Source organism: Colletotrichum destructivum, chromosome 2 (assembly GCF_034447905.1).
Source record: "Colletotrichum destructivum chromosome 2, complete sequence".
NCBI classification, from domain to species: domain Eukaryota; kingdom Fungi; phylum Ascomycota; class Sordariomycetes; order Glomerellales; family Glomerellaceae; genus Colletotrichum; species Colletotrichum destructivum.
Genome location: NC_085897.1, coordinates 483,906 through 505,601, shown reverse-complemented (window position 1 = coordinate 505,601; position 21,696 = coordinate 483,906). Strand labels below are relative to the sequence as shown.

Genomic DNA, 21,696 nt, shown 5'->3' with positions numbered 1-21,696 from the left:
CCGAGACAATCGCGGCCAACGACTCTGACGCCGTCAGGGCCGCTAAGAAACTGATGAGAACTTCCGGAACTACCGCTGCATTCGATATTATGCGTATGGAACAGAAAGAATTTGGGAAACTGCTGGGAAGTGAGAAGCACCTCCAACTGCGAGCCGCCTGGCTGAATCGAAAGAAAACAAATAGATCCGGCGGGGACAGTTCTTGAGTTTCTGTCCCATAGCTCAATATTTCGCCTACTTTGAGGACTGTTAAAATTATCACCTATGGCAATGAGATTTTGGCCTTTCATCTCAGTCGACGAGCACAGCTTTGGGAACAAGTTTGGCTCCCGCTCGTGGTAGTAGAGATCGGATCTTTATTTCGTTGCGTAACCCGGCAGTTAGATGCGGCCCCACTCCTCAAATGAGCCGTGTAGTCGGTTGGTTCATTGCCAGCTACTCATGTACTTTCGACACAAACGAAATTGAACCGGTGATTACGATAGCCTGAATGTAAGTTTCCATTTGAACGTACGGGAGTGCGTGGAGTGCATATGTGACAGATAATAGTTTGTTCCAAGCACTTGGAAAGACTGGCTATGGAGTAGCGGAACATTTTTCTACTTACCTAGTCATACAATCAAGCGCACCAAGATAGTAATTATCTTTGGCGTTCCAGTGATATTCTCAAACTCAAACCTGTCTACCATTTTCTGGAACCAACCTTGAGAATTGCAGCCCAATCAGTTACGCGAAGCCATGTCTTGCTCAGCAGAGGTCATTCCTGCAGAGGTTCAGCAAGAGCCTTTGATTCTTTCGCCTAGCATTACGTCCGCTTCGGATAGCGGTCCAGCCACAGAAAGCAGTCATGGAGGAACTCCAAGCCCGACTCCCGCTGGCAGGTTCCCTTGGTCTTCCGACCGAAACATTGATGAGCCTATTGCCATAATAGGAATGGCTTGCCGATTCTCACAGGCGAATTCACCGTCAAAGTTATGGGATATGATCAGCTCTGGCAGAACTGGACACACGACAATCCCAGAAAGAAGTTGGTCCCCCGAAGCATGGTACCACCCTTCCAGACATCGTGCCGGCGGCGTAAGTAACACCTATTCTACTTCTTTTTTCTTTTTCTTTGTTTGTTGCTGGAAAAAGCCTCAACTGCTGAATTACATGCATTTCATCTTTGTCAGGGTTTAGAGGAACACTAGTCATTGTTGGTCTCATATTAAAAGCGCAACACTGACAGACAGCACGATTAGATTTGCGCAACTTCAGGTCATTTTCTCGACGATGTCTCCGGTTTCGATGCCCCGTTCTTCTCTATCGCCGCCAACGAGGCCGCAGGCATGGACCCGATGCAACGGCTGGGGTTGGAAATCGCGTACGAGGCATTCGAAAATGGTAAGTGAATGAACGATTTGAGATCTCAAAGGAAACACGACTAACACTGCTCTTTTTTGACACAGCTGGCATTCCCATGCAGAAACTTGCCAAGAGCACAACGGCTGTGTACAGCGGAGCTATGACCAACGACTACCAGATGCTCGCAGAGGCCGACCCATACCGACTTGGTGTAAACTCCGCAGCCGGGACCGGTAAATCTATGTTGTCCAACCGGATATCGTGGTTCTTCGATCTTCAAGGTCCTAGCCTTACTGTTGATACGGCCTGTTCCTCAAGTCTGTACGCCGTACACCTGGCTTGTCAGTCGATACGAACGGGCGAGACTGATCAGGTAATTTTGCTAGCAGAGTCCTCTCGCCTGGCTGGTTGCAGATAGACACGATGGACCGCGCAGGCTAACTGCATTGTCTCATTAGGCATTGGTGACCGGACATAATCTCATAGTGAACCCGACGCTTTTCTCTCAGCTTTCGGCCATGCATATGGTCAGCCCCGATGGTATCAGTCACTCATTCGATGCGGCAGCGAATGGATATGGGCGTGGGGAAGGCATTGCGGGCTTGGTGCTGAAACGTCTTTCTTCAGCGCTCGCCGACGGCGACGTGATCCGCGCCGTGATTCGGGCGACAGGCGTCAACTCGGACGGGAAGACGCCTGGGATCACCGTGCCGAGCGAAGATGCCCAGGCTGAGTTGATCCGGAGAGTTTACGAGGGAGCAGATCTAGACATGGCGCGGACCGCCTATTTTGAAGGTGAGCACACTTTCCGGGCAGTCGAACCTGTTTGTTGACATACGAAAATAGCACACGGCACCGGAACACCGAAAGGAGTAAGTCGGTCGAATCATTGTTGTAGGCTTGGTTCGTTCTTAACAAGAGCGTGCCATGTCCACCTACGACATATGCTTCAATAACATTTCCGAAGTCGAGGCTAATCTTAATGATAGGACCCGATCGAAGTACGTGCCATACGTGCAACAATCGCCGCCGCTCGGAAGCTTTATCACGCCGGGCCACTCTACGTGGGCAGCGTGAAGCCCAATATCGGCCACACTGAAGGTTGCGCCGGGCTGGCAGGCCTCATCAAGACGGTGCTCTGTCTCGAATCTGGCGTGATCCCGCCGGTGGCAGGCTTACGCGAAACAAACCCCGAGCTACTCGAAGACGGTTCCAACCTGATTTTCCCAACCGCCGCCGTACCGTGGCCAGCTGCAGGACTGAGGAGGGCGAGTATCAACTCGTTCGGGTTTGGGGGCGCAAACGCTCACGTCGTCCTTGATGATGCGCGGCATCATCTCGAAGGAAGCCAGAACAATGGCCGACACATCACCAGAGCCTCTGACGAGAGTATCTGCACACAACGAAATACCGAAGCCGCGCTCAGCCACGACGAGACGGAAACTCGACAGTTACTATTCGTCTTATCTTCTTTCGACCGAAAGGGACTTGGACGGAATGCTAAATCACTCGAAACCTTTTTGGCCGAGAACAAGACAGCTAGTTTCTCAGCATTGGCGCATATCCTGGCCGCAAAACGGACGGCTCATGCTTTTCGCAGCTTTGTCGTTGCGACGACACGAGAGGAGTTGATGTCGAAACTCCTGTCTGCCAATGGAGATTCAACACCGCTGCCTGTGCTTCGGTCCTCTCAGAACAGGCGACTCGTCTTCTTGTTCACCGGCCAAGGTGCCCAAAGGCCAGGCATGGCGAAGGAACTTCTTACCACTTGCTCCGTCTTCCGAGATAGCATCGCAAGCAGCCAAAAGTATCTGCAGCGACTGGGGTGCGAGTGGGATCTCGCCGATCTACTGGTTCAGGCGTGTGCCGAAACTCTGAACGATGCAAAGTACTCTCAGCCAGCATGCACAGCAGTGCAGATTGCCTTGATCGATCTTGTCCGTCACTGGGGTGTCGCTCCGTCGGCGGTAATCGGTCACTCGTCCGGAGAACTCGCGGCGGCGTTTGCTGCCGGGGCCATCTCTCACGAAGACGCCATCCGCGTGGCCTATTATCGGGGTTTTCTGGCTACCAAAGTCAGCTCACTGGTGGGACGACCTGGCGCGATGCTTGCCGTCGGCTTGTCTGAAATAGACGCCAGTCGGTTCCTGGCAGAGAACGATCTCGATGCCGAGATCACGATAGCCTGCGTCAACAGCCCGAGCAGTGTGACGTTGTCGGGTCCATCTACGGCGATATCCCTGGCCGAAGAGGCTCTCCGCAAAGCTCAAGCCTTTGTCCGACTATTACGCACAGGGGGAGTTGCATACCACTCTCCTGATATGAACGTCGTCGGCGATGAATTCTTTCGCTGCCTGGGGCCCTTGCAGTCATCTCGAGACCGGTGTCTGCAAGTGCCCATGTACTCGTCTGTGACGGAGCTCCGAATAGAGGATGCGCGAACTTTGACTCCGGCTTACTGGCATCTGAACATGACCTCACCGGTTCGGTTCGCCGGTGCTCTCCACAATCTTCTCTCTTCCCGAGATTTGGATACGCAAGGGTGTCCGCTGGACATGCAACACTGCACTGTTCTAGAGATTGGACCTGCAAAGACGCTCGCTGGCCCGGTCGTCCAAATCATGGCCAAAATTGATGGATCTCAAAAGCCCGAGAGTGTTCCATATCTCTCGATGCTGTCAGCCAACGAAGATTCACGTCTTTCTACGCTGACTGCTGCCGGGATGCTTTGGTCTATTGGTGTACCCATAGACTTGAACAAAGTAAACAACCTGGCGTCTTTTGTCCACAAGCGTCAACTATCAGAGTTACCCATTCTACCACCATACGCATGGAACCACGACAAGTCCTACTGGCATGATGCCATGCCGGCCTTGGTAGGCCTTCGCGGGGACAAAACCCCACGCATCGATCTTCTTGGCACACCTGTGTTACCACGAAACCCATTTGAACCGGCATGGCATAACGTACTGCGGATTAACGAGCTTCCCTGGCTTGTCGACCACGTCGTGGATGGGGCGGCCTTGTTCCCTGCGGCAGGTTACCTAGCCATGGCCATCGAGGCAGTCCGCAGTCTAGCTCACGACAAGAAGCAGCTTTTCTATGGCATCGAACTCTTGGACGTCACGTTTGAGAACAGCCTAATGGTCAGCAAAGATACGGAAGACGAAAACCAAAAAGGGCAAGCCGTTGCTTTGACGCTGAAACCAGATACCCATGATGATTGGGTCTTTGAGTTCGCTGTTTACTCTGTTTCGACCGTCCCTGAGCAATGGCGAAGGTTGGCAAAAGGTACTGTTGTCGGCCTCGTTGCCGATAAGACCAATGGAGATGAGCCCGCGGACTTTGAACAGCAAGAGCGGGAAAGACAATGGCACAATGAAAGGCGACCGCATCTCCACAACATCAAAATGGCGGCAGACAAGCACGTCGACACCAAGGCATTCTATGCTCATCTTGCCAGTATCGGCCTCGAGTATGGTCCAATGTTTCAAGGACTGAATGCCATCCGCTCTACAACGGACATGGAGCCTCAAGGACACGGCAAAGCCTTCGGAGAGTGCATTGTGCCAGATTCGCGGTCAACCATGCCCGAGTCTTACGAGCATGACTATCTCATCCACCCTGCAACTCTGGATAGCCTGTTCCAACTCGTTTTTGCGGCTTTGCAGTCTGACTCGCATGGGGAAATGACGCTGGCTTCCATACCCATATCGGTCCGCAGAGTTTTCATTGCAAGCACCGTACCTCGTAGTTCGGGTGCGCGCCTTGTCGGGATGGCTACTTCGAAGCGCTTGGCCGACAAGATCTCAGACTCGGGGCATGCGGATACCAGCTCGTCAGACCTGACGTTTTGTGACGCAAGCTTTGAGCGGCCCGCAGTTCTTGTCGAGGAAATTGTGCTACGTCAAATCCTATCGCCCATGGCCTCAATTTTAACTGAGAGCGAGGATGTGGAGGATTCCTCCTTCCATCGTACCGGTGAAATGGTATGGAAGGAAGATATCGACCAGCCATTAGGCAGATGGCAAGCCCGGATACTGCAAGAGTCATCCTTGACAGGAAGAACGGCCTTTATTCTCGATCGCTTTTGTCATAAGCGAGCGCATGCAAAGATTCTGTGTCTGGGATTTGCTAATCCCTGGGACACTCTACTTGGGCAGACCGACGGCTGTGTGGCCCCAAGCTTTCCGTCCATGAAGCTTGAAGACTGCACGTCTTTTAACTCTTTGCAAGAGTGGGAAGACGAGCTGAGAGGCGATAGCCGGCCACATTCTCAGACGCCTGGGTCTAACAAGTATGACCTAGTGTTTCTAGACTCTGCTTCATTCAACAAAGAGAAGTGCCCCGGCGGCCAGACATGGTCAACTCAGCAAGAATGGATGGTGTCAGCAGTTACCAAAACGTGCGTTGCTGATGCATGGTTGATCATTGTCTGTGACGACAGTAGCGACGCGGCAGCAGCTGAGCAGGTCTGGAACAGCTTTTCGAGGCAGTTAAGTGTCACTACCATTCTATTGTCCAGTTCATCTGTAGCCGCGCTGCCAAATAGTAACACCGATCCCGTCGCGCCACTTACAAGATACGCGACCGATACGGCGGTGAATCATAGAGTTCACTGGTTGCTACCAAACTTGTGCCAAGATGGTATAGTTGTCATCGGGCCCGGAGATGACAACCGACTATTTCAATCGGGCATTCGCAACTCGCTCCTTGACAAGCTCGCTTCACTCGGGATCGAGTCTTCCTACATACCACTTGACACGCTCACTTCCAACGATTTACAACAGAGACCTGTCATCTCCTTGGTTGAGTTTGGCTCACCGTTCGTCTACAACTGGTCCAAGAACGACTTGGAGCAATTCCGCATGCTGATATGCTCGGCTTCGCTTGTACTTTGGCTGACAACTGCCGACTTCCAGTCGCCATCATCCGAGACAACGCTTCGCTATTCACCCACAGTAGGCCTCCTCCGGACTATACGGGCTGAATTCCCATATTTGAAACTACCACTTCTGGATATTTCAGCTGCAACAAGCCAAGACCGACCTGAGCAGGTGATAGACACCATTCTGGAAGTACTTCAAAGCAACTTGGCCTACACAGCGCGAGAAAACACAACCGAAGCTGGATCTTTTCACAACCAAATGGTGCCAGAGAGCGAATACTCCGAGCTAGATGGGCGTCTGTTCATCCCAAAGGTCTTGGCCCACGCCGAATCCGACCAGTACATTGCCACTAAATCATCCCTTCGTCGGCAAACTCATCTCTTTCCTGCCATGGTAGGGAAGATGCACGAGATAGTTGCCTCATCCCAGGAAATTCCTCAGCTCTGGGTCAGAGCCCGCAATGGTAAAAAAGACGCTTATTGGGTTCTTCGAGGCCATAAAGATAGCCAGCCTGGAAGGAGGAATCTGTCGGACACGTCTTCCGTCCGCGATACTGCCTCTATCAGACTACAATACGCAGCGACTCACACTTCTGATGTGACAAAAGCCAGTGATGCGAGTCCATTCATGGCAGTCATGGCCCAGCAAACAGTCGGTGTTGTGGAGGGCTTAGCAGGAGACCGAAACGAAGATATTTTCGGCACTGTAGTAAGCCCTGGGGACGTCGTATTCAGCATCACAAGGAGACCAGTCCAGCCGGTGTTCTCCGAAGACACTGGCAATTTAATTCGACTGCCAGATTCCCTAGTTCGGCTGTCGGCCGCCGTTGCCTACTGGCTTGGCCCGCTGTCCACGGCGTTTTACACTCTCTCCAAGACGGCTGGTTTATCCCCGGGCGACTCTCTGCTTGTTGACGTCGGCGACGACATGGTTCTACAAAGAGCTCTGCTCCAAGTAGCCAAGTGCCTAGGCGTTGGCAGGGTGTTTGTTGTCGCAGGAGAGCGATGTTCGGAGCCAGTCCCATCATTCGATAGGTCTACTGTGACACTTTCCCGACTCAGTCTTACATCGGCCAGGTTGATTCGGTCAGCCACAGGGGGTGTCAATGTCGTTGTATCCACGCTAAGCAGTTTCGGAGATGTTCGTCGATTCCCTATGGTTTTGGCCGACGACGCTCGCGTGATTGGCGTCAACTGCTCGAGCCAAACTGAAGCTCTGAAGGGCTTGCTATCCACGGTCAAAGGCATTCAGCTCATTGATCCACGCGACGTTCTGGCATTCGACGTGAAAAACAACCCCTCTTTCCAAAGGGCTCTCTCAACTGTATTGCGTTGGATTGAGCTGGGACGCATTAGTCTTGCTGAGCCTCTCCAGCAGTTGCGGGCCGCGAACTCAGCACTTGTAGCAAGAACCTACACGTCCAACACGTCACCGCCGAAGCATGGCGAAACAGCGAGAGTCCTGCTTTCGATTGCAGCTTCCGATGTGGCAGTTTTCCATCGGCAGCACCCAGCGTCAGCGCCGCATCTGACGCATCTGACCGGATTTGACCAGAGAGACACAACAATTTTGGACCCCAAAGGCACTTACATCATCTCTGGCGGCTTGGGTGCTCTGGGTTTGCCACTGGCAGAAATGCTCTATGAGCTTGGAGCTCGCAAAATTGTTCTCCTTTCACGTTCGGGGTACCCGACAAAGCCCGACACGATCTCTGTCCTCGAGGGACTGGAGGCGAGAGGGTGCCGTGTAGAGGTCGCGCAGTGCGATATCGCTTCCAGAGACGATGTGGAAATGCTAGCTGAGAGACTCAAGGAGTGTCCGGATTTCTGTTTGCGTGGGGTTATCCAATCTGCCATGGTGTTGGCGGACAGCACATTCTCTAATATGACCATGGATCAATGGCAGGCAGCAACGAAACCCAAGATACAGGGCAGCTGGAATTTGCATAATCTCACAGTGCAGTTGTCAAACGACAAGGCGGAGAACCGCAAACAGGGAGGTCAGGGGCTCGACTTCTTTATCTTGATGTCTTCCGTGTCCGGCGTCATTGGCAACAGTGCTCAGGCCAATTACTGTGCCGGCAACACCTTCGAAGACGCTTTGGCACATTACCGTCGAGCCAATGGATACCCGGCCACCAGTCTCAATATTGGTTTGGTATCAGACTCAAGCCATTTTGGGAAGGGCACCATGTCAAGTTACGGCAACGTGAACGAATATCTGGCCATGTTTGGTCATCTCGCTCCGGTGACGGTCACCACAGAGGAGATGTTTGCCAGCGTCAAGATGGTTTTAACCATGTCTAGATCGCGGTCCAACTCTGGTCAATCGACTTCATGCAATATTCCAACGCAGCTGATCGTAGGAATCTCCGACCGTATTCCACGTCACGAAGACCTATTGAACAGATGGCCGATGGACCGCAAGTTTGATCACCGCACTGCTTTGAATGTGGCGCACAGTCCGGGACAAGCAGTCGGAAAGCAAAGCAACGGAAAATTCGGGATCCAGGAGATGATGTCTTTAGCAAAAGACATTGGCCAAGCCAGACGATACGTTGAAGAGCTTTTGAGGAAGAAGGTAGCCCAGGCCACGGGCATCGAAATGGACAGCGTTGATGCCGAGAGGAGTCTGGTGACATACGGCAGTGAGTGATGTCTTCCCTATAATCGGAGGAGTCGGGTATTGGATATTGACACAACCTACAGTTGACTCGTTGAAGGCGACGGAGATACGAAACTGGGTCACCAAAAACCTCCAGAGCGAATTATCTGTCTTTGATATCCTTTCGTCGGCACCGATCTCCGCGTTGTCGTTGACAATTTCAACACGGAGCAAGATGTTTGACAAATTTAGAGACTCGAAGGACGATTGATATTCTGTTTGTGTAGATTTTTTGGATTTAGGATGGAACTCCGCGATGTGTTCAAGTCTGTATCAGCTTGGCATTGCAGACCTATTTTGCCACAGATAATTAACTCATATGGATTGGCAACGAGTTTAAGTGGACAAGCAATATTTCATCAAAAGCTTCTCAAATCTTTGTTGACAACGAATCTGAGGCTCAATTCGCGTCATGACAAGTTCTGAGGGCGACGACGAATTGACAAACATTAGCAGTTCGATTCATGACCAGTGAGCAATAAACAGGGTTTCATGATCCTTGAGCCATGATTAAGATAGCGATTTAAACACACGAAGACCTGACAACTTCGTCCACAAGCGGCTCCCAGCTGGTTGCAATAGGTTTCCACCCCTTGCTCCTCAACTTATCAGCCTGGCACACTGCGCTGACACCCCAAAGCCCAGGCAGCTCCGGCATGAGTTCCGCGAACTGGGGATACTGCAGCGATTCGCACCCATCCGACGATGCGCTGGACTCTTCCTCTTGTCCGGCAGAGACGAAACCGGAAGCCTGACCCACGTAGCGGGCCAGCTTGCGCATTTCCAGTTGTCCAGACTCGACATAGATGTAGCCTTGGAGGTCGGTGTCGTTCGGGTTTCCTTTCCACCAATCCATCACAAACACCACGGCTGCGGCCAAGTCGCGTGGTGAGCTCCAGCTCCAAGTATTGCGCCCTTGGCCTAGAACAAAGGGCTTCTTGCCCGGCCGGTGGAGCAAAGCCTTGGCGTATTCGTGCACGAAGCCCCGGGTCCGGACGGGGCCTGTCCCGTTGCCCACGGTAAACGGAAGGCTCATCACAACCGGCGTGATGATGCCCCGGCCTTTCTCTGCTGCGAGACGGATGAAAGCCCGTTCTTGCGCCACATGCCAGTGGTACTCTGGGAGGTTCATGATGGCATCCCTGTCTTCCACGTCGCTCATAGCCTTGCTGGAGTCCACAGGAGGTTCGCCGAGGCGAAGGTTCTTTGGATCCGCGAGTGAGATGATGGCACTGAGCATGATGAAAAGTGCAGGGCGATTTCTTGAATAATGCTCCTCGGAGCTCTCGATAGCATCCTTCGCCTCGCCAGCGAGCCCTGACATGAGAGGTTCGACGCCTTCTTGGGTGTTTCGCGCCGCGTAAATCACAACATCTGACCCGGCGGCCGCGTCGTAGAGAAGACTTTTATCGCCAAGATCGCCCAGAACTGTTTCTACCTGGGGATACGAGCTTTTGATGGCCTCCAAGTCCGCCAGGTTACGCACAAGTGCCGAAATGTGAAGAGCGGCATTGTTCGGACGGGAGCAAAGATGAGCCAGGACGGAGCCGCCGATATAGCCGGACGCACCGACAAGAAGTATGTTTACTGGAATTGCTTGTGCAGGCATTGTGAAGGATTGGTTGGTCACAAAATGTGTAGAAATTTGACATACAAAGTGACGGCTTGGGAACTATTGGCCTAGGGAGACACGGACTATCATCCCCGTTCGTCAAACCCCAACAACAAAAACCTGATGCTTCTTTGGTTCGGAGGCTTGACCAATTGGCTCAATTCATTCCAACCTTCCAGACCCACGGGCCTATGAAAAAGGGAATGGAGTAACCATAAAAAAAGCCTCAGCACTCATAAAGTGCCGATTGGTTCGGACAAGACGCGAACCTCGGGGGTTTTTATTTCCCCTCTGAGATGAATTGTCTCGATTCGCCCAAACTCTCGGATGGTTTGGATTCTAACTTGGGGGCACCCTTGGCCGTCAGGCGCTTGAGGAAAAGCTATCGAGTCCTTCAAGCCTCCGAGTATGTACAGGCTTCAAACGGGAAATTTTGCCCAGGCCAGAAGAAAGTTGATAGGCATCCATACCATATCATTTGGTGTCAATTCGGAAGTCATATCCCTCTAGCGGCAACAACGCGTCAGTTCCCTAGGACGACGAAGGCTTTCAGTCTACCAACTCGATTGTTCGCGCACTTTGATTCACAAGCCTAAACTAAGGATACGATGACAGTCCCGTATGTCAACTCTCACCATGACACCGCCGTGGCGAAAGGGGCACATAGCCAGCCACAAGCAGTGAATATCTGGTTGCTTGTCGAGTTTATCGTTCTTCTCTCCACTCTTTCTTGGTCTTCGGTATGGCTTTATCGAGTCACTCTCCATCCCCTGGCCCGATACCCAGGCCCCAAGTTATGGGCAGCCTCGTGTCTAGTGCAGACGTACTATGCAATGAAGGGAGAGTTTGCTTTCAAAGTAGCCGAGTTGCATACCAAATACGGGCCGGTGGTGCGCCTTGGGCCTTCGGCGGTATCCTACATTGACGAAAGAGCCTGGGAAGACATTCATGGAAAGCATGATGGCCGCAAACAGCTGAAAAAGGCCAAGGAATTTGTGCCCACAAGTCCGCCTAATGGGGCTCAGGGTCTGGTTTTTGTCCGTGATGACAAGGCCCACGGCCGGATAAGACGCAACTTTTCGCACGGCTTCTCCGACAAGGCCCTCAGAGACCAGGAGGGCCTAATTGGGCGATACTTTGACAAACTAGTAGCGAGGCTGCGACGGTCAGTCGCAGAAGATGCGCCTATCAACATGATGAAATGGTACCAACTCGCCACTTTTGACGTTGTTGGCGATCTCACTTACGGAGAGAACATCGGTTGCCTGGAGGATGATGCCCACGAACTACATGTAAGTACACTCTATATCATCTTTGGCGGATCTCTGTATAGAATTCGGTTGCACGTACCTGGGGTAGTTTCAATTCTAGAATGGAACCTAACGTCGTGGGTTCTGCAGAGATGGATTGACAACCTTTACTACATCGTTAAAGCCATGTTTTTGCTTGGCTTCATGAGGGACTTCCTCCGCCTGGACCAACTTCTCTTGGTTGTCATGACGTCCGACAAGCTACCACTGAAGAAGAACAAGCACCGCACACTGCTTATCAACAAGCTGAACCGTCGGCTGGGGTGCACTGAACCCCGGAGCGATTTCATGGAGTACGTGATACGCAACCTGGACACCCCGACGGGCATCTCGTATGACGAGATGATGATGACATCGTCCAACATCCTGATGGCCGGTGCCGAAACCACGGCGATGACTCTTTCAGGCGCAACTTACCTTTTGTGTCAACATCCGGAGGCACTGGCAGCTTTAACCGCCGAGATCCGCGGCTCTTTCGCTTCAGGCGATGAGATTCACATGACAACGACCACAGACCGTCATCTCCCCTATCTTTCCGGGGTGGTTGAGGAGACGTTACGGTTGTTCCCCCCCGTTCCGACAACCTTGCCACGAGTGACCCCGCCTGAGGGCCACTTCATTGCCGGGCGGTTTGTTCCTGGGAACTCACAGGTTTTTGTCAATCAGTTAGCCGCCTACCGGTGGCCGGCACACTTTGCTGAATCTTCCTCCTTCCGGCCGGAGCGTTGGCTGAAGAGCGAAGGCGGGACAATGTATGATGCAGACATCAAGAGCGTTTTGAAGCCGTTTTCGACTGGTCCAAGGAACTGCATCGGGAAACACTTGGCGTATGGAGAAGTGCGTACTATACTTGCCAAGATATTGTGGGAGTTTGACTTGCAACTTGATCCCAAGAGCGACGGTTGGATGGAGAGTTTGAAGATATACGGCGTATGGGAAAAGAGGCCCTTAATGGTTCGATTTCGCCCGGCCCTTAGGGAATGACCAGGAGCTGTGGCTTGATTTCGTTCTTTGTACTTTGTGTCTACTAGTCTCATTACTGAAAACGAAACCCAAGCTGTGTTTGTTCTGGTTAAAGTCGCCACGAGGCTGTCTCGTCGGGTCCTTGTTCTGTGCAGTCGAAAGCTTGCGATTTATCACTGATAGAATTTGTCCAACTCATCATTCAAAACTTATGTTTCTTCTTTGAATTCGACGGAACCCAATTTGAATAAGAAAACCGGGATGCTAGTTACTAGGCTACCTATCTGCACCATGAAGTTGAAGGAAATGTCCGACGGTTTATACGTCTTTACTACAAACTGAAATATCATGCTTCCTTAATTAAACCTGAAGACTTTATACTTGCGAGAGTATTGTTCGACATACATCTTTCACGCTTTCTCCGTTGAGAATACTCAAAACAGGTACGCTCACCTCCAACTCTTTGAAAAACCAACCACGCAAATCAACGGCGACCAGTGAATCAATGCCCAAATCCGTCAGCGGAACATCCATCCTTAGAGTAGACGCAGAGAGCTGCATAATCTCTTGGATCCGAGCGACAAAACAGGTGCTCAAAGTCGTCAACCGCGCTTCCTCTGTGGTGCTGCGTGCCAGCTCCTCGCGGACGTTTCTGCCAGTCCCGGCACTTCGGGCCCCTGCCCCCGTCCCGGCACCTCCCCGAGGTCCATGTCGCCTATCAGCACGCGCTGTGAAGTTTGCGAAACGAGGGTTATCGTGCCAAGTAGCCGGGACAGGTTGGTCAGGAGACATGGCCGTCTCGGAGCCGAGCCCGATGATGACTTCCCCAGTGGCCGACGCCTCCGGTGGCCCCCGCATGATGGCTTCGTGAAAGGAATCGATCAACTCGGCCTCGCCGATAGCCAGGGTGTTAAAGCCCTCCAGATTGGCGTGGACTGTTTGAAGGTTGGAGGCTCCCGCATTGGCAAAATGGCCAACCCCAAACACGGTTGAGAGATCGATTGTCGATGCAGCCAAGCCGCGCGCGCGACGATTGGCGATCAGCGCCCGCCCGTACATGTTTCCTGCGCAGTAGTTGGACTGGCCCCTGATCCCAACGATGGCAGACATGCTCGACATGAAGATGAAGAAGTCAAGTTCGGTGTCTCGGTAATAACTCTCCACGAGATGTGCGCCCTTGACTTTGGGGGCCATCGTCGCTTGTAGGGTTTCGAGGGGCATATTCTCCAGCAGAGTGTCTTTCAGAACCATGGCGCCGAATACGACGCCTCCAACTGGGGCCATGGAGTTGCTGATGGTGTCGCATGTGCGGGTGACGGAGTCTGGATCCGTCACGTCCATGCTGAAAACGCGGACCGCCTGGGCGCCGAGCTTGCTCATCTCCTGGAGCCACACGGGTGGAATCTTTGGGCTGCGGCTGGTCAGGGCAAACGATCGGGCGCCGTTTTCGGCCATCCACTTGGCAATGGATAGTCCGAGATCGCTGGTTATGCCGGCAAAAAGGTAAGTTTTGTCCGGGCAGAAGAGAGTTCGTGGATTTGGAAGAAGACGGGTCTGGGTCTGTCCATGTTTTTGGGTTGGCATCGTTGTCCTTGTTTCGGCACGCCAGTCAAGCATGGCAACTTTGTTGGTCTTAAAGAGAGCCTCAGACGTTGATACCATGTCTACTGCCAGTGCGATCGCATCTCTAACAAGAGTGGACAGTCCGCTAGTTGATACTGGTAGGCTCGAAGGAGGGAAAGGAACTTGACCGGGGGCTGAAGCTTGCCAACTCTTGTTGACCCATGCCAGAGGCTGTTCTTCGCTGAAGCGCTTCCAATGCTTGGGGAACTTGAAGTTTATCGCGTTGTAAGGGGCGTCGGTAGTAAGGTCAGGGCTTCTGAATGAGGTGCAGTCCACGATGACACCGGCCCTATCCTTGGGGAGCAGTGTCTTCGCTTTGTGGGCTGAAAGTCTTGGGTGGAGGTAACTCACAGCCACCGAGCTCGATGACACGTCAGTATTGCTGCGGTATCTTCCTTGCGGCGGCGTTCTAGACGTGACGACGTATAAGTGGGTTCCATATCGTTCTGCAAGTTGGGTGAGGAGATGCTCAAAAGCAGCGTTCGGCTCTATCACCACAATGGCCGCTGAAGCTTTCCCGCAACTGTCCGTGGCTTGGAAGACCATGGTGGCCGCAGCAGATTGGACAACTGCCGCGAGGAATGCTTCTTCAGCATCTGTTGATGCCAAAAGTTCTTCTGGGGCGCCCACGGGAAAAGCACCGGCTTGAGTCGAGGCGATGGCCGGATCGTCGGGGCAGCGTGTCGATATCACAACGGCCTTTCCAGACTCTCCATGACTCGAGAGCGAGATGAATAGGGGAGCCTCGTGTGGTCCGTTTAGTCGAAGTCCATGTGGGTGTGAGAGACGAAGCTCTCGGTCAGAGATGGAGCCAGGAAAGCAACCTTCATCAACTGACAGCGGCGGAGATAGTTGCGGAAGGTCTGGATGCGGCATACTACCCACGCTTTCCTTCGATGGTGACAGAGTCTCAACCCTAGAAGGTCCACAACGGTGTCTTTCTTGGTCCTCGTCCGCATCACTTTCGGCTTCTTGGTCTTCGTCATCTGGCACGAGGCCCGCTCGACGCGCCAAGTAACGCTGGTCAGCGTCGCGGAGACGAACGAGACGCGGCAGCATCAGTCGACCTTTCTCGATGGCAACCTCGGGCTCCATCGAATGCAGCCAGACCGTATCGTCCGACCCGGCGTCTCGAGCGGGAGGCGTCAAAACGCGTGCTTGGCATGTCATCAACGCCAGAGTCCTAATAGCGTCGACGCAGTTCTCATCATCCAGGTCGACAAACTGGAGCTTCAAGGCCGGGTTTTCGAAACGAGCGCACCGCCCCAGTCCCACAATCATGTTTTGCTTTGGATCATCGCCACGGATTCTCTTCCGCGTAACCCAGATGATCTCATGACCTGCCCTGGTGAAGATGTGTTTGAGAGCCTCCCACTCTGCGGCCTTTGTGTCGTCCAGCACCGGCTTGTCAAAATCCGAGACGACCAGTATCAGACTATTCCCGAGGAGGGGGGAGGCCGCCGCGGCCTCAAGGCCGTCGAACGTGACGATCTTTAGAGGATGCCGGTGGTCCTCGGTGCTACTGAACTGGGACAATGCTGATACAACACCAGTTGCCAAACGACCGCTGGAGCTGGCCTTGCCACTAGGTTTGTTCGGCCCGCCTATAATCATGAGATTGTCTGTCTTGAAAGCAGTCTTGGAGGTTGTCGAGCCACTCCGGAAGGCGTTCCACTCTTGATCTGTCGCTCGTGCAACCATGACACTAGACAGGTGTTCATTTTCCATGTCATCATACACGAACTCGGTCCCCGTATCGAAACCAACTTGTCGGAGTACTTGGTCCCATTTGGATACTGGGAGAAGTGGGCTATATGTGCCCGCTCGCCATTTGTCCTCGAACAACCACCAGCCGGGAACGGCACCCATCAGAAAAGGCACGAGAACCTTGTCAACATCCGTGATCTCCAAGAGGAGCAAGAATCCACCTGGCTTGAGAAGCTTCCGGACGTTGGTCAGAGACTTTTCAATGTCTTTGGTGGCGTGGAGAACGTTGGAGGCGACCACAACGTCGTACGTGGCCGGCGAGAATTCCTGTTCTGCTGGGTCCTTCTCCACGTCCAGCGTTTTGAAAACCATGCGGTCGACCTCGTCTTTGAACTTGTTCTGAGCTTTCACAAAGAAGCTGCTCGATATGTCGGTGAACGTATACGAGCTGTACGCCCCGTCGAGGCCGTTGAACATGGCTCCTGTTGCACCTCCCGTGCCTGCACCAATCTGATGAGCGTGTCAGTTGAATCATTCAGAAAGTCTGAGCGTCTCGGACATGCAATATGTGAGAGAGTGATAAATTTGACTCTTGAGAGCTTACCTCCAATATCTTGCATCGAGGATATTGGTGCGAGATCGCCCCCGCTACTCTGCCAAGATAGCGGTTCGCGCGGGCATACATGACAGGCTCGGTATACAGCCGTGCGAGCATATCGTTCTGTAATAAGACCTCGAGGATAGTTGGTCCTTCCTGCTGTCGCATCACCCTCAGGATGTTTTGCGCGACGGCATGCAGGATCTTTACTTCGACGCGATGCTTGGCTGATTCGGCACGCCGCATGAGGCGCTCGACGCGGCCGTCATCGTTGCGCCATGGATTTCGATATGCAGAGTGACCATCCTGGGCTAGACGATGATGAAGCCACTCCCAGAACCGTCGTATGAACCATGGTGTTTTGGCTTCATCATGCGCTTCATCAGCACTAAAACTTTCATACACCTGGCACATGTAGTAATGTGTCAGCTGTTCGACCACTTCCAGTGCGTCTCTCTCGCCAGGTCCATCCGCTTCGAGAGAAAACTCTTGCAAGGCATCTTCCGTGTCAGGACTCCAAATCTCTTCACTGAAGATGCCTTCCTGGTAAGGCCCGTGGGTCGGAAGGAGGTTGACACATTTAAGGTCCTCGACTTGGAGTATCATACGATGGGTCTCGGCCAAGTCACCTTGTGACTCCATGATGACGCCTTCAATGTTGGCCACCCATGCGGCCGTGCCGCCTCCTTCAGAGTGTTCCACTCCCTCTTTGGTTTCTGCACGCCCTTGAAGCGTGGCATCGAGAAGGATGCAGGTTTCGGCATTTATCATGGTCTCGTAAGTGGCAAGGTCAACTCGTAATCTCCGAATGATGCGTGGTAGGTACGGCGCCAACAATCTGCCATCCCCCGGCGCAGAGAAGCCTGCCAGAGATGTCTGGAAGGCATTGTCAAGCAACGCCACAGGGAAGCACAAATTCTCTGCTTCGGACGGTCTGTCTTCGCTTGCTGGGCCCTCTGGTAAAACGTTTGCATGCTTTACAGTCGACCTGGCTCGGCCAAGGCATCGTTCCATGGTGTCGACCCGGAACGGTTTTGAATATTCCAGGCCGACTTGAGCGTAGGCTTCATACACTGCGGAGGCCGACAGAGACTGCATGTAGACGGGATCTTTGATATAGGGAGGCATTGCATCTGAAAAACCGGAATTGCGCGAAGACGATCCTAGCATGCCGACAATGCGGCCAAAGCATGCCACATTAGGGACATTGGAGCGGCCTGGTTCGCCGACAGCAGTAGGTTGAGCCTCGATGTAAAAGGCGGCGCACAGCTCCATTGCACCGCTTCCAGTTCTGGTGTCTTTGCGTTGGTTTCTGAATTGGATGTCGTGTAGATGCAGCGAGATGTTCACCCCTTCGTTGCCCTTGTCTGGGAATACAACCGCTCGGCCAAATTCGATGTCTCGAAGCTCCACAACCTCGAGCTCAAGATCCGTATCCAGTCCGGTTTCCGGAAGGCCCCTCAGACCCTTGGTTAGTTGCTTCGCAGCGTCCATCGCCATGACACAATAGCCTGCCGCCGGGAACACGATTTGACCCTGGACGCTGTGGCCATGAAGCCAGGGAAGCTCACTCAGACGGAGGATTTGTCGCCAGCTCCATCCTCTTAGCATCTTGAAGCCCCCTCCCGCTGCAACCGAACTCACTGTATCAATGGGCTGAATGCCGCCATAGCTCGATTCGCCCTTGACGCAGTGTCCGAGGAGACAGTTCGCTTCCTCTCGATGGATGAACTGGGCCAACTTGGCAGATTCTCGCCAGTAGACACGGTTGTGCTGCCAAGGCATGGTTGGTAACCCCGAAAGGGGAGTGCAAGCAAGCGAGCCTTTGACCGGGGCCTTCGACAACTGCTGAGAGCTGGGTGCCGAATTGAGAATGCTCAGGTCAACCGGCACACCATGCTGCCACAGGAAGCCGAGAAGGCCAGCTAGACCCTCAGAGTCATCGGCGCCCCGGGCGAGGGTTCCACGGTATGGACACGATTTTCCCGCCGCAGCCCACGTATCTGCAACCTGGCGGCGAAGCGCGGGATGCGGGCCGACCTCTAGGATGAGAGAAGTCTCCCCGAGCGGCGCGGCCTTTTCGAGGGCCTCGCGGAAGCGCACAGGAGACATCATGTTTTCTACCCAGTATTGCGCATTTCTGACCGATTCCGGCACCGCATCTGGGTCTTGAGTGGTAATCGGGTCCCAGTCGGGGTACACACTCGAGACCCAAGTACACGCTTTGCTCGAAGGGTGCTGCGGCGGTGCTTCGAGCCGACATCTCGCCAAAGCCTCTTGGTACGCAACTCCGGCGCGAGCCATGTGCGGCGAGTGGTACGCTTGATCGACCCTGAGCATCTGGGACGGGATATTTCGCTCTCGCAAAACCGCGTTCAACTCCCTAAGCTTCTCGAGGTCCCCGCTGAGAGTAACACTTTTGGGGGAGTTGTTGCACGCCACGATGACATGCCCGCCAAGACTGAGCTCGTCCTCGGCAAGAAGTGCCTGTGCCTCGTCCATCGAGAGGCCGACGGCTACCATGCCGCCCTTTTTGTAATCGTTGGTGGCGGTGTCAAAGTTTGGGCTGCGACCCAACATGCAGAACCGGCCGCGGTAGTACGCCATCCGGATACAATCAGCAGCTGAAATCAAACCAGTCGCATAGGCAGCTGCTAGTTCGCCAGAGCTGTGCCCGACGACTGCGGAGAAGTTGACTCCGGCGGTACGTAAAACATCAACCAGAGCAACTTGTACGGCCGTGGAGAGCGGCTGTGCGAATTCGGCCACTCCAACGCGGGACGTAGCTGCGGGGGCTCTGAGCTCGGTAATGAGCGACCACGGCTTGGTGGTTCCATCCCTAGACTCTTCCTCTGCCATGGTTTTGGCCAGAGCATCATCGAGACCGGCGATGGTGCGGGCAAAAGTCGGGCATGAGTCCAGTAGCTTGACCCCCATGCCAGTCCATTGCGCTCCTTGGCCTGTGAAGACGCCTAGTATCTCGACGGGTTTGCTGAGAGGCCGGTTTGGGGACGACATGACGCCGATCTTGCCGCCGTCGAGGAATGCTTGGAAAGCTGTTCTCATCTGTCGGACCAGCGCTGCTCTTGTTCTTCCGGTGAAGGATATGCCGTGTGCGAGTCTGGTCCGCCGTCTTTGGGTTGTTAGACCCAGGCGTATGAGGTCCACTCCCGGGTGCTTTTCGATGTAGTCTGCGTATCGAGAAGTCAAATCGGCGAGGGCCGGCTCGGAGGCGGCAGAGAGTACAATGATGACTGGCGCAGTTGGTTTGGACCCTTCGCGGACGCCGTCTATCACATCAGAGGAGCTTTTCTGTTGGACTTCGTTGTCGTCGAGTGACTCCAAGATGACATGGGCATTGGTTCCCCCGAACCCGAACGAGTTCACAGATGCACGCCGCGGTGCCTGCTTGGTAGAGTTGCCACCAGATTCTCTCTGGGGCCAAGGTATAAGTTCGGTTGGCACCGATATCCTCCCTGGGCCCAGAAGAGGTGCTATCTTGGGATTGGGAGTGCTCAGGTGCAGGTTTGGCGGAATGAGCCCGCGTTGAATGCTGAGGGTCGCCTTGAGGAGGCCTGCCAGCCCAGCGCAGCCTTCAAGATGACCCATTACTGTTTTCACCGAACCAGCATAAAACTCGTCCGGAAAAGCGATGGCACCATCTGATGCCTTTTCTCCATCCGGGAAAAAGGCATCCCAGATAGCCTGGGCCTCTAATGGGTCTCCTGCCGGCGTGCCTGTGCCGTGGGCCTCGAAGAATTGGCATCGGTCCTCCTTGCGCGTGAGGTCCAGGCCAGCCCTCGCATAGGTGTCGCGTATCAAACGGCTCTGGGCTGCAGAGCTAGGCATCGTGATACCCGATGTCCGGCCGTCCTGATTGACCCCAGTCTCACGAATGAGAGCATAGATGTGATCACCAGCGGCAAGGGCGCTCGACAATGTCTTGAGAATGACGCAAGCGACGCCTTCTCCACGAGCGTAGCCATCTGCGTCAGATGACCACATGTGACATCTTCCACTGGATGACAGCACTAAACAAGAACAGTGGTTAGCAGATGCTACGGTAAACATGGTAGAACTGGGTGGCTGGCTGGCTGGCTGGCTGGCAAGAGAGCTTACTATTTAGATTGCTTGTCATGACATACATGTCCGGTGCTAGCAAGAGATTGCTTCCAGCTGCCACAGCCATGCTAGCCTCGCCAGTTCTCAGTGACTGTACGGCATGGTGAATAGCCACAAGTGAGGAAGAACAGGCCGTATCAATGGTCTCGCTCGGTCCGTGCCAGTTGAAGAAGTACGACAGCCGGTTGCTTGCGATGCTACGCGCACCTCCCGTTACGAGGTACCTTGGGGCGTCATCAACGTCTCGTAGCTGCAGATCTTGCCAATCTGCTGACATTAGCCCAACGTAGGCCGAGGTGTTGGTGCCAGACGTCGTTTCAAGAGAAATCCCCGCGTCCTCCAGACCCTCGTAAACCACTTCCAACAGCAAGCGATGCTGATTCTCCAGAGTTAGCCGCATTCATGGCACTGTTTCATTTCTCACTCTTTCTTACCTGAGGATCCATGGATTCGGCCTCTTGCGGGGCGATGTTGAAGAACTGGGCATCGAACATTTTGACGTCGTCATCCTCAAGGAGGTAGGAGCCCATACTGTTCGTTGTTCCATGGTGCGAGGCGTCCCTATGGTAGAAGCCGCCCTTGTTAAACCTCCATGGAGGAATGGGTGTAGAGAGATCGACCGGATTGCTGAGCAAGTCCCAGAGAGCAGAAGGGCTCGATGCCTTGCCTGGAAACCGACATCCAATGCCAACGATAGCAATCTTCTCTTGTTGCCGGCAACTAGCTCTGTGCCCCAAGGACGGTTCTGTATCCATTTTGGGCTAAAATTCGCAACTCTCTTGTCTAAATGAACTGTTTGATGTGGTAGGGAGTTTAACACGAAAGTAAATTTGAGCTTTGCCACCATTTACAGATATGGGGTTT

The 21,696-nt window shown here is 53.5% G+C and overlaps 4 protein-coding genes across 4 annotated transcripts; 2 read left to right on the top strand and 2 right to left on the bottom strand.

Moving 5' to 3' along the window:
* Window positions 1–738: 738 nt before the first annotated feature.
* On the top strand, window positions 739–9,108 carry CDEST_02341 (Putative Acyl transferase domain superfamily, phosphopantetheine binding ACP domain, thiolase; the record flags this gene model as incomplete). Its single annotated transcript, XM_062918500.1, has 7 exons — window positions 739–1,077; window positions 1,242–1,383; window positions 1,449–1,717; window positions 1,803–2,139; window positions 2,191–2,216; window positions 2,334–8,880; window positions 8,942–9,108. The coding sequence occupies 7 exons, from the start codon at window positions 739–741 to the stop codon at window positions 9,106–9,108; spliced, it is 7,827 nt and encodes a 2,608-aa protein (XP_062774551.1).
* A 244-nt stretch (window positions 9,109–9,352) lies between these two features.
* Window positions 9,353–10,569, bottom strand: CDEST_02340 (Putative NAD(P)-binding domain, NAD(P)-binding domain superfamily). The gene has a single exon (XM_062918499.1). The coding sequence runs from the start codon at window positions 10,504–10,506 to the stop codon at window positions 9,421–9,423; it is 1,086 nt and encodes a 361-aa protein (XP_062774550.1). The 5' UTR covers window positions 10,507–10,569; the 3' UTR covers window positions 9,353–9,420.
* A 773-nt stretch (window positions 10,570–11,342) lies between these two features.
* On the top strand, window positions 11,343–12,803 carry CDEST_02339 (Putative cytochrome P450; the record flags this gene model as incomplete). Its single annotated transcript, XM_062918498.1, has 2 exons — window positions 11,343–11,801; window positions 11,910–12,803. 2 exons carry the CDS (start codon window positions 11,343–11,345, stop codon window positions 12,801–12,803), a joined length of 1,353 nt encoding a protein of 450 aa, XP_062774549.1.
* Window positions 12,804–13,157: 354 nt separating this feature from the next.
* CDEST_02338 (Putative Acyl transferase domain superfamily, phosphopantetheine binding ACP domain, thiolase) lies at window positions 13,158–21,587 on the bottom strand (the record flags this gene model as incomplete). The annotated part of the gene is made up of 4 exons (XM_062918497.1): window positions 13,158–16,622; window positions 16,717–20,741; window positions 20,830–21,208; window positions 21,267–21,587. The coding sequence occupies 4 exons, from the start codon at window positions 21,585–21,587 to the stop codon at window positions 13,158–13,160; spliced, it is 8,190 nt and encodes a 2,729-aa protein (XP_062774548.1).
* Window positions 21,588–21,696: the final 109 nt, after the last annotated feature.